At 42.2% G+C, this 12,674-nt stretch overlaps 1 protein-coding gene across 2 annotated transcripts in view; it reads right to left on the bottom strand.

Moving 5' to 3' along the window:
* Nucleotides 1-795: 795 nt before the first annotated feature.
* The window catches only part of nrp2a (neuropilin 2a), a 67,426-nt gene continuing 55,547 nt past the window's right edge, over nucleotides 796-12,674 (bottom strand). The window contains exons 14-18 of one of the 2 annotated variants that reach the window (XM_044109891.1): nucleotides 11,743-12,008; nucleotides 11,267-11,363; nucleotides 9,539-9,571; nucleotides 3,241-3,297; nucleotides 796-2,442 (exon numbers count right to left, since the gene is read on the bottom strand). In XM_044109891.1, the coding sequence (XP_043965826.1) occupies nucleotides 2,135-2,442; nucleotides 3,241-3,297; nucleotides 9,539-9,571; nucleotides 11,267-11,363; nucleotides 11,743-12,008 (761 nt within the window). In that variant the 3' untranslated portion in view covers nucleotides 796-2,134. The other variant, XM_044109893.1, reaches the window with a different exon arrangement.

Here is a 12,674-nt window from a genome sequence, read left to right as displayed (position 1 = left end):
GTCCATCAATGTGGGCCTCCGAGGACGAAAGATGCCGAGAGTGAGGGTGAATGAGACGGGTGGGCTTCTACAGTGAATCCATTGAATTTCATTTCTAAGCTGGAGTGGGTGTTTAAAACAGGCATGTGTGTGTCCAAACATTACGGGTTGATTGTGTACTCAATGTTCTGTATATACAACAGTACATTCAGTTGAAACCGGATATTTACACACATTGTAAAAATATGCACAACCTTTTTTTCATTGTTGTCTGACTAACTTTTACCATATAAGGTGATTAAATCCAGAAGTGAAGGAACTGGTGCACTTCACAAAGTAGATTGTATTAAAGTTAAAGAAAATTATGTGGAAATTTTTATAGATTGGCCTTGAAGCTAAGCACAGTGTCTAATTAGTTGCAAAGTGGCTTAAGGACAAAATAAATGTTTTGGACTGTCGTAGTCCCATAGAAAATTGTGGGCAGAGCTGAAAAGCTGTGTGGAATCAAAACATACTACATACCTGATAGTTTCACCAGTTCTGTCTTGAGCAATAGGCCAAAATTTCAGCAAACTGCAGAAGGAATGGTGTGAACCAATTCACACAGTTTAAAAATAATTTTTGTCTCATTATTCTGGCATTTAGGCATTGGAAATTATTTTTGGTCAGTGACTGTTTAGTCAGATTTATTGTCGGGTGATGGAGAAAAAGGTTATGCAGTGTATGTAGATATCTACATTCAACTGCACAAGTGGGGTGTCTGTGTATTCATGTGCTCAGGAATGAATGCTGAGATCGTTCTTCTTGTTCGTCCTCTTTCTTACTCATGGCTTACAAGTCTCTGACTGGTTCAAAACCATATCATAAAACAAACACATAAAAAAAGCAATGACAAAAAAAGCTTGCCTCGGTACGCAGTGATGTAAAAGAAAAGATTCCAAAAGTAGGCCACCATTAGCCAATAAGTTGAGGTGGATGCTTGTGTGTGTTGGAGGAAAGATGGAATAGGTCCTTTAAATCATGGCTTTTGAGGTCCACGTGTAAAAATGTCTCGATGTTGCCTCGACAACCCCCCCCCCACCCAGGATTCCACACACAATGCTTTGCTTTTAAGGCTTGTTGTGCATCTGGGCACACAGTCGCTCTGTTGATCGGATATGTCTATGGTTTCTGATCCCATTTGTTCTTTTTGTGTTTTGAAAGCACAGAGCGAGCAATAGCTCCTGGGAGGGAGAAGCGTGGGGGAATTCGAGTGCTCCGTCAGTCACAGTCTTGTTTGTTCTTTCGTTTGATTCACTTCCTTCAGGGTTTTCAGTCTCTGCCCCAACCAGCAATCCATAGGTTGCACCATCCAAATCTCCTCGACCTTTTCTGATTTGCCGCCAATGTAAACACGACTTTTCTTTGACAGGAATCAGTAGCAACTAAATCTAACAATAACACCTTTCCATCAGTAAAAGAATGTTTCCCTCCCTACCTCTACATACACACGCACACACACGCGCACACACGCATACATATATATCTATATTTACTTTCTTCACTTCTTTTTTCCCCAACTTCTCTTTAACCACAGGACTGGCAACTGGCCCGAAAGAAAACATTTAACGAAAATAAAGTGATTGAGTAGAAACTCAACTAAAAATACCACAGAAGGAAAGAAAACTAAAGGGCCAACTGAGTGTGTAGCAGGAACAAAAGAGTCAAGGGGCCTTACAAAGGAGCTAAGTTCTAGGCCACTGTGTTCACAGGTGATCAAAAAAATACTCTTTCTAAACTTATTCCTATCCTACCACCTTTCCAACACAATGTATCCAAATCTGTCTGTAGTTTACAGTATCCAGTTTCAAAACTAGACATCTATGACGCATTTAGAAGCAGTTCTCTTTACGTGACCCAGGATTCAGCAATTGATATGTGTTGATATTCAGTGTTTGAGGCCTGTCATCCCTGCAGTGAAGCAGTCCACGGAGTTACCTGTTCTCTCAGTCGTTGATGCATTTGCAGAAACAACTGCCAATACTGGCCCGTGCTGCGTTTTCCAAACAAGTTCTCACTGAGACCTGCACCACTGAGGAACACTAAAGTTGGCAAAGATGAAGAAAATAGAGAGAGATTTTCACAAAATGACTGTATCTTTTGCTCATAACTTCTCTCATGCTTCAGTGCAGCAGCGCTGCTGGTTGAGTTTGACTTTGTGCTTGAGGCCATCGTACAATTCGAAGTTGTAGTTCTCCAGAGTGGTGGAGGATCGTGACGAGAGTCCACTGTAGGAGCACGTGCAGTACAGGAGAAGGCCGGCGCACACTGCCCCGAGCAAGACGCCCAGGGAGCTCATGACGATGATTGTGACCAGGATGGGGTCCAATGTGTATAACCACGAGTTGTCTTTTTCTGAGGTGTGTGTCACTGGAGGATCAGATGATGGGGACGTGGGCATGTTCCACTCTGGGATATGCAAACCTAAGACAAGTAGAGGAGAGTAGATGAGAAAAATAAGGTATTTTCAAAAGTACAATGCCAGTAGACAACTCATGCACTCAGCAGATGTTTTACTAGGTGCACCTGCTCAACTTCAAACCAGCCAGTCCCTTTGGTAGGCATGGTGACACCTTGCTGAAGTTTGAGCAATGCCACAGAACGGGACAGAAAGGGAGTTCAAGTGAGTTTCAATATGACGTGGTCATTGGTGCCTGAGAAGCTGGTCTGAGTTTTTATGACGCAGTTTACAAGTTTGAAAAACAGAACAGGCAGAGTACGCAACCGTTGAGTGGACAAAAAAAGCCTTTCTGATGTCAAAGAAGAATGGATAGAGTGATGTTACAAGATAGAAAGACAACACTAACTTAGGTTAGAATGTGATGTAATCAACACAGAATTGAATCAAATGTTGGGCCCGTTAGTACCAGTTGTACATCATGTAATCGCCACAGTTTGCTGACTGTATAAATCGCCTTTATGACCACACTGTACCCACCGGCTGAAGGCTATTTCCAGCAGGATAATGCATCATTTCAGAAAGCTAAAATCAAAACTCAACTTGGATTCTTGAACAGGACAATGAGTAATTAATTTATCCATGCAGTTGACCGGGAGACTTGGATCCTCAATGTGCAACCAAAATATCAGCAGGAACTTTGTGATGCTATATAAAAATTAAAGGTGTTCCTGAGGCACAAGGGAGTCCAAACTTGTATTAACAAAGTGTACCAAATAAAGTCATGAATGAGTGTATTTTGTTATGTGAATGATGTGCCTTACCACTGCCAATAGGGTCTTTGCCCATGGAAAGTCTCCCATCTCCAATGTGTCTGGTACCTGTCAAAGAAAAGCACGGGATCTTTAGCAGCAAATCAATTTATGCTAACTTTTCACACTCATCCAAAAGAAATCCTATAAAACTTAATGCCAAAGAATAAAAACTGATCTTGTGTTTAAATATTACATATGTGTCAGATAGCTTTATTCAGTGTTTTTTTTGTTTTGTTGATAGGCACAAAAACTCTGAATATGATGAAACATGGCAGTAAGAGTAAAAGACAGAACCCATCAAAATTTATTTAAAACAGAAAACTCGGGCACTGAAATTCACAAAGAAGTTACAAAACGTCACACATCACCCAAAGCCAGCTGTTTTTCTACTTGGAACAGCACTCCAGACCTATTGTACTGTACAATCACCCTCCAAATATTCCCGGTCATGTGTCAAACAAATAAACACTAGCAGGATACATCGGAACATGTACCTAAATAAATCTAAGGAGAGTGTTCATTGCCATACTAATATTAGCAATACATTAGTGCTTTGCTCTACTGTTGTGCACTTCCGGTTAGTTTGTCCCTTTACCGATTCATACGCTCGTTTTATGCTCAGACCTAGTCTACTGCAAGTTGGGTATATTGTTGATTTTTTCTAAATACTTCATACTACACCATATTTCCTTTTACTGTGGAGTTGATCTCAGAGTTTTTGGCTGCACTTTCTAAAACTAGGGTACAGTGGACCCTGGTATTTGCATAAAAGCTGAAATCTGCAAGACCCGCTGTAAAAACACATATAACTGCCTGTTTTAATAGCTCAAATACACCTTATAAATCAATAGTCACAGTGGGAGTCATGTTGGCACTGCCACTGTAGGTAATAGCTACTGTCTTCTTTATTTCTGTTCTTGGGGACTGGCTGCTTTGCAAACACCAGTTAATAGAAAAAACTTCAAATAAATCAATTAGCAAATACTGATCTACAAATAGATGGGAGTTCACTGTTCCATAGAAAATTTAAATCATTGGTTCACAAAGTAGGTTTCAAATGTTCCTCAGGTGGATGTGACTGATAATAAACTTCCCTTTTTGAACCTGAAATGACTTAATATGAAATGACAAAGAAGCAAAATGACTGGCCGCTACTTTTACTGTAAAATATAGAGACCCATAAAGTGAATCACTGAACGGTTTCAAACATGGCTTTTGTGTCTTTAGCTCCATTTCATTCCAATACCTTTGCTAACGAGAATAAACAATCACAAGACACAAGACAATACCCAAGACAGGTCTATTTACAAGATCAGTACCCTTGTAAATATACCAAATAAGTTCACCTACATGTGGTATTTTTTTTAAAAGAAAATAAAACAGACAAATGTATGCTTTTAAAATAGAAAAATATGACTTTATTTATAGAGAAAGTTCATTAAGATACATTCCTGTCAAACACACAGTCATCACATTTGATAAAGATTGTATAAGACTGCTCATTCTGTGCCAGGACAAGTCAAAACACAATATCAATGCTGAAATCATTGCTGTCAAGGTTAAGAGCGGTGCATTTGACAATTAAAGAAAGAAAAAAATTGGCAACGTTTACAATCAACAAAGTAGTGCTTATGCCTGCCGTACTCTTTGACATGGCAGGTGGCCTGAACTTAGACCTGATGCCAATGTCTGAATTAGAACATGAGTAAACTACTAATAGAAGCAGCACTTTGGTTGAGTTTTTAACTTTGTTTCTTTGTGTCTGTCTGTGTTTGCTGCTCTTGGCGAGTGTTCAGGACTGGGAGTAGCTGCTTGGCAAGGGATACGACTAGATCTAGAGGTCTTTGATGGCCGATGGCATTATTAACACGGTTGCCAGGACAACGGAGGTTGGCAACGAACCGGGCGACGGAGGCGCAGCAGATGGGAGGAAAAAGTGCTTACCACAGCCTTAATAAATGTTATCCATCCATTAACTAATTACTGCTATTAGAAGCTTGGTGGGTAATGGTGTTGGGATGGATTGAGTAAGGTGTCCAGTCCCTCTCTCCTCAAGTTGATTAAAAAGCACAAAGTGAGAGTGTGCCAAAAACAGTTTTCCTCCACAGCGGAGGAATAAAAAGTGCACCTTTGTAGTTTTGTCAACAGACTGAGGTGTATTCTGCTGAGGTGTGGGTAGAAGGTGATGGGTTTTTGCAGTTTTGACAGACCCAGAGTGCAGTACCCCATTAAGCTGCAGAGCAAACGCTTCAATTTCATTCAAAACCATCTGAGCGTAGGTCAAAGCCTATCAGCTCTGGAGCAACTGATGGGGGGAAGATTGGTGCCAGTCGGGCAAATGTTTTGCAAAATTGCTAATTATTGTTGTGTTGAGCCAGTGGCATCCAAAGCCAGAGTCCATAAATGTAAATGTATGGGGAGCCCTCTGCAGAACTTAATGACATTTGAATTAGCTGTTTCAATTTGAAGACATAAAGGACACTGGCCTGTTAACTACCAGGAGAAAGTGCATCTGCAGTCTTTGATAGCGTCTTATGGCACAAAAGAACTCAAGCATAATAGCTGCGTCATGTCATGTCAAAATTCGGGACTTTTTCCATCTGAGTTTTAAGCTATTTTTAATGTTTAAGAAAAAAAACTGAACTATAAATTTATGACGGACATTTCTACAAAGGTCAAATTTAAACATGGGATGGATGGAACAACATGACTGGGAATAAAGTCTGGAAACGCGTATTTTGTGTAGAAACCCTGTAGATCTGTCTACTGGAAGTCATAATATCCTGAAGCTCTCTTTCAGGGATGCGCTTATACACTGCAAAACAGCCTCCAGCTGGTCCTGCGGCATTGTGGGGTTTGTAGGACCGTAAATCAAGTAAGAAGTGGTGATGGCCGACAGCTGTGTCTATTTACAATCCCCCTTAAAACAACAAGCACATATTCGCACTGAAAAACACGACAAGGCTCAGCCTGGCGCAGGCTTTCATCTGGGCAGCTCATGATGAGGGGGGTGGGACTGGTGAGGGGGGCAACAACCGGAGTGGGTGGTAAGGAGCACAAGTGGGAGTGGAACAACGTGCTTTAATACACCAGAGAGTCAGGATGAAAACACTAAACACTGAGGACGGCTGCATCCATCACCGACTGATGCCTTTATCAGGAGAGGATGAGCTGCTCAATCAAACAAGCTGGTTATCTCCATTTTGCGATGCAGGGATTTAAGTATGATGGATTTGCATTCTTTTTGGTTTTAAATGTGCACATGCTGTGTTTGAAAGATCAATGGAAACATATTTTCTTCCTTTCCATCCGGTGCTGCAACGTCCTCCACGTTGGCATGAGTTTCATCGCAGCTATCCTGCGTTGTTAATACAGAGACACCATGAGCAGTTTTTCCTTCCGGCTTGCCAGATCATTTCCACAGCTACAGCACAGTAAATGTGTCTCAGCCTAACAGTTTTCTCCCCTTTTGTGTCTCTTGGGTCTTGTTTTAGCCTTGCCGTTTGGCAGCTCTGGCTGGCTCGACCTCTTCCCTACACCCTTCCCATCTACCCACAGTCACACATGTCTTTGTCTGAGTCCATGCTGGGGTCATTCCAGGCGGACTGTCAGGGTTACGAGGGAGCCAGACGCTGCTAAATGGTCCGAATCAAGCTGTTCAGGAAAAATAACTTCGTCCCTCTCATCGGGGGCAGCGCGGTGTGATAATGTCAAGAGCAAACTCCTTTATGAAACAAAGGTGCAGAGTGTTTCTTTGCAAATTTTCACTTAGTGTCACCATCACCATGGTAGCGTAGTAGTTGTAAACAAGAGTGGATCTGTCAGTCTTTGCAGCACTTCCACGGACGTCACAAGTTGGCATCCAGACGGCTAATTGGTGCAATAAGCTAAGTGTTTCTGTTTTTAGCAGAGAGTGCGGTGTCGGTCCCGGCTGTCCAGCCTTACTGTCAGCACTGGCTCCACCCCTGGGGTGGCCATACTGGTGGACCAGTTAGAGTACTGGAAGCACTGTGAAGAGCTGTGATAGGCCACGGAGAGCTGGTTCTTCTTGGTGGCCAGGTGTTGTCGGCAGCAACAGAGGGCTCTGACCAAGATGGCTACCGCCAGGAAAAGCAGGGCGCCTCCGGCGGCCATAATGTAATACCAGTGGATGGGCAAGGGAGGCACAGGCACGCCTCCCCCTGGTGGAGAAATACAGAGTGATTGGCCAATGGGAAAAGAGAGGAGTGGCATTTTTTTTGTTTATTTTCTGCATTTAATTTGCTGCTTTACGTTCTTTTTTTTTTTTTTCCATCTCTTAGCTCACAAACAGCAGGCGTGCATCTCATTTGAGCATGCACAAGCATGCCAGTTGCAAAGAATAAAACAAATCCTCAATGCCATAAATAATAATAAAAAAAGAAATTAAAACATGAAAGCATTTACTTCTGTCATGGAGCTGGGGTTGCAGTTTGAGGACAACTTTTCACACCAAGATCATCGAGAGATTTAGGTTGACACCAGTCCAATAGCTGATTCAGGCAGATGCTACGCAGGCAAGTCTTTTTGAAGCTGCAGTGATTTTACTTGGTGTGAACTGAAGCCACAACTATTAGTTATACAAGCAATCACACACACTGAATTAAGGAGCTTCCTCTTCCTGTTTCACACTGGTACGGGATGCCACATAAAGCCTTTGGAGCCATGCAGGAGTCAGTGGGACGACCAATTATTTAGCTGGCTCATGTTGGTTGATTTGTCCCAAGTTCGTAAATTATCCTGTTCTCTTGTCTCGGCTTCTTCACATTCATCAGCCATCCTGCCCGGTCCTCTCCTCCTCAAAGCCAAGGGTTGTCTCCTTAGAGACTATCTCCACAGATCCTCTCTGCTTCTTCCCCTGGCGCCAACCTTTCCTTCCTTAAATTCTTGGTAAGAACAAACTAACCGTCTTCCAAGAAGCTTGTATGCTCCTTTAAAATACAGCTGAAATAAAACCCAGATGAGATTTGGGGAATATGAATAAATTAGCACCCACGTGAACTGTGTGAAATCTCACACCGAACTAGGGACGGGGGAAGCAGAGCTCAATACTTCCAGATTTTTGGACCGTGTCACATAATTACAGAGAGGGAAATGGTGCGTGATCCTGCTACTTCACACCGCACACACTCATCAGACGTAACAAAGTGGAGGGACCCGCGCTCAGTGCTGCTCAGTCACTCTATCTGATTGCTTTCCGCCGGGAAAACTGCCGCGTGCGTCAGTGTCAACGCCAGCGCTCGTGTGCGTTCGTCGAGGGTTAGAGGATTTTGCGTGGGAGTGCGAAAGCCAGGGAAGTGCACACGCATCACATTCTGCAATAAAACCCCCCAGACAAGCCTGCATCTTAGTGGAGGGCATTATGAGATGCTGAAACACTTGCATCAATCACAAAGAGACCCCCTCCTCCCAATCCTGTCCCATCCCATCCCCACTTCCTTGGATGTTCTAAACATTTTTCATGAGGTTTGGAGTTATTAAATCCCTTCAGGCTGTATCCTGTAGACTAGACCTGGGAGAATGAAACTCTTTTCAAATACCTGACTGCATGAGGTTGGTTTGACTTAGCTTGCCTCGCACACAGAGTTTGAGATTAATTCTTTGTTGGTGACAAAACGAACCTACTATGCAACTTGCCTTAACTTTTAGACTGAAATTGTGTTTTGCAAATGTGATTGTTTTCCTTTTAGTAGGAGGTTTAGAGATTTCTTCATGCTGGCCGATGATAAAAATGAATGCAGTTTAGTCTGGTCAGTTCCAGCAGACAACCTTTCCTTCATCGTCAGTGAAGGAAAGGTTTTAGGCGACATTGAAGAAAGTATTCACACTCTTTCAACTTTTCCACATTTTGTCACGTTTCAACCACAAACGTCAATGAATTTTATTGGGATTTAATGCGCCAGACCAATACAAAGTGGAATATAGTCCTTAAAAATCCCACATGTTTGTATTAACCTTCTCTGTGTCAACATTTTTTATTAGTTGCAAGTGTTTTAGGGTGTGACACTACCAGCCTCGCACATCTTGAGGCTGACGTAGTTTCCTTCTATTTCACATTTCTGCTCTACTTTGTGTTGTTCTGTTACCTAAAATCCAAATAAGATTCATTGAATTGTTTTGGTTGTAGCGTGACAAAACTGGAAGGCACTGTAATCTTTCATTTTGCAGTTTGGACAACCAAAGCGAGAACCCCCCCCCCCCCCCCCCTCTCCCCTGGGTTGATGCATACTGACGGGCAGGAAGCAAGACCACATTTAGGAAGTGACATCCTTATAAAAGCCAAACTCACCTGGGTTTTCTGGAGAAAACGCCGAGATGGGTTCTATGAGGACAGGGAGACAGGATTCAGAGAAGAAAAGAAGAGATTCTCTTAATATGATGGAAAAATGTCACAGAAATGTCACAAGACTATCTAAATGAAATTTTCCTGATATCTAATGTGAATAATGGCATTTACTGAGCTTTTTGGGAGGAATGCATTTTCTTACATGACATGAGTTTGGTTGTGAGAAGGTGAGAGACAGAGTGTGTGTGGGCTACATGAATGCGCTTACTGGTGGACTCTCAACAACACTGGGGAAGGCTGGGAGGTTCTGGGTGGCTGTAAGCTAACGGAGCAGAACCTTCACTTTGATTGTGTGGAATGCAAACAGAAAAAAGCGGCGCTGTGTGTGCTTCTGAGAGTGTTTGATAGCGCGCGCGCGTGCGTGGCGAAGGGAGGGCGGTTAAAAGAGAAGGAACGAGGAGAAAACAATTCGGGAACGAGAGCCTTTTTTTTTTTTGGAGGGAACACAAACCCGCTGTGAAAAACTCAACTGTGTTGCTTGATAAGAAACATTCCAGCATGCCATGGGAGTGGCAGGAGGAAGTAGGCAAAACAGGAGTGGGAGATGTGAAGGCAGAGCTGTCATCTTCGCCTTCCAAGCTGATGGGCAACATAGACTCTCTCAGGACTCTCGTGACACATTTATAAACACAGAAAATGGCGGAAAGCGCAGGGAAAAGCATCCAAAAAACCCACACGCATTTTCTTTTAATTACACACTAGTCCACCTGCGAGGCCAGCTCCAAAGAGATGATGGCTGGGGTTTGGCTTTGAACCTGCAGCTCGGTCTCTGATCTGTTTAAGACCCTCTCTGAAGCCCCCGCTTGGACCAGATTAAGTAGGCTATGCTTGTACTCAACTCACGCCCTACACTCCCAGAGCTTGCTTGGGAAACAGCCTGTCTAGTAATTCCCTCTGACGGTTCGGGAAAAGCTCTGTTTACAAAATACGACAGGAGCGAGAGCGAGAGAGATGGATGGAGCAGAGAGGAAGAGGAAAAATCTAATGAAACATAGATTAGCATCTTCAAGACCCACGGGGCATTTATGGCCTACTTTTCCTATTCTTCTTTTCTTTTTGGTGAAGAAGTAAACGAAGTCCCTCATCCCCCCCCTCTCCTTCGTTTTATCTCTACAGTTGGTGGGCTCTTCGATCTCCAAAAGCTGGGATGTGGAGGGGAGGATTAGAGTTTGAAGTGTTTACCTCCTCATGTGCATCAATGTTCAAGGACCTTTCGGCTAAAATGTTTTCGTAAAGCGACTTTGCTTAAAAACGTCCATTAAAGGGCCTTGTGGAGCTTTTATGACATAATGTAGGTAATTAATTATAAAATAGAATTAAAATCTTGTATATTTCTTCATTTTTCAAGAAATATAAATCTGAAAAGTGTGGCATGCATTTGGATTTATTTGATACTGTGAAAAAAGCACCTTTCACTTCAGTTTCTTTTCTTCTACTTCACAGTTATGCTCTACTTTTGTTGTCTCATCACACTAAATACCAATAAAATAGAAGAAAATAAAAAGTCTGTGGTTGTAACATGAAAAAAATGTGAAAAACAGTCTAAGGGATGAGAATACTTTGCAAAGATAATCCAACCAGAGTGAGCAATGATGGATGTGTTGATGGTTTGCATGTTCCATTCTATATTAAAAAATCCATTGTGGCAAGCTATAGCATTATGTGACGTACCTGTGCACTCTTTCAGAGGGGAGCTCGCACTCATGTGGAGGTTGTCTATCCAGATGTGTCCTCTGGTACTGTGATGAAAGAAACCCTCTATCACAACCTGGCAGCCAGAAAAGAGACAGAGAAGTGGAAGAATGCATGAGACAGAGGACAAGATGAAGGTAAGGCGGAGCAGGGGGTGGAGGCAAATTGAGAATAGGGACAAACAGGAGGAGGGAGGATAAAAAGTTAATATGAACCTGGTTGCACTCAGCACTTGCAATAATGGTTTAGTTTACTGCAGGCTACTTATGCTTACTTTTTTATGAGCACATCCACTTCTTGTGATGTCTCTGACAAATGCATGAGAACAAACAACCAAGCAGCCGGCAGAGAAAAGACTTTTCTCTGTGTACTTTTTAAAGTTAAACCTAACTCCAAATCTGACTGACTGTGTTTTTTTTGTTTGCTATTAATCTATAAATGCAGCCATTTTCTACCTGGAATTCCTTCGGGGAGCGCGGCACGATGGTCCGGCCTTCTTTCCAGACTGTGGTGTGGTTTTCACGGAGTGACCACAGGAGGACCTCGTCATTTTGGTCGTCCCGCAGAAACACGTTCAGGTTGCCCTGGGAATCCCCCCACATCTGATAGGAGAAAAGGAGGCAGAGGGGTCCGGCGTCGGCGGGCACCACCGGGCTGACGAGGCGAGCGCGCTGCTCCAGGTTCTTCAGGCTCACGTCCAGGTACAGGTAATTGTTCAACGCTGGAATGGTAGAAAATTAAGATTTACAACAAATGTATTCACACCCCTTAAATGAGAGCTGGGTGACAAATTAATTTTATTGATTGATCGAATCTTCGGCTAGTAAAAATGTTATTTTGAAAAATCCGGATTTTTTTTTCAATGCATTGTACAACAAAATATAAGGGTCATTTTATTTTTTTTACGAGACTAACCAATAAAATTCAAAAAATATGGGAATACAGTCTTAATATACTAGAAAAAAGTTCTAATATTAGGAGAATGAATCAATAGTTTTATGAGAACTCCAACCAAGAATGGCAAATTAATTATTCAATCTTTTTTTTTTTATTAAAACACTTTATTTTTTCCCGTAATTTTAAGACGTTCTTCTGTTAAAACTGCATCTTTATTGTGCTGCATTCCTGTAATGAATCCATTGTGCAACTCACAGAAGGGACTCCTCAAATAAAAACCACTCTTTAGTAGAAAAGAAATTGGAAAAGAAAGTGAGAAACAAGAAATACTTATAATCGGATCTGGTGTGAAAAATATTATTTTTAAACCTTATCGCCCAGCCGGGTTTGTTTACTTTTGCAAGAAGCTGTGTTTAAGTACTTTAACTCTATTTTGATTGGCTGTATAGTTTATGGCAGCATTGTGTGAGGCTGGAGGTTGTGTTCATTT

This window comes from Gambusia affinis, linkage group LG24, assembly GCF_019740435.1.
Source record: "Gambusia affinis linkage group LG24, SWU_Gaff_1.0, whole genome shotgun sequence".
In the NCBI taxonomy this organism is placed as follows: Eukaryota; Metazoa; Chordata; class Actinopteri; order Cyprinodontiformes; family Poeciliidae; genus Gambusia; species Gambusia affinis.
The sequence above is the reverse complement of the archived record's forward strand: the minus strand, read 5'-3'. Positions and strand labels throughout refer to the sequence as shown.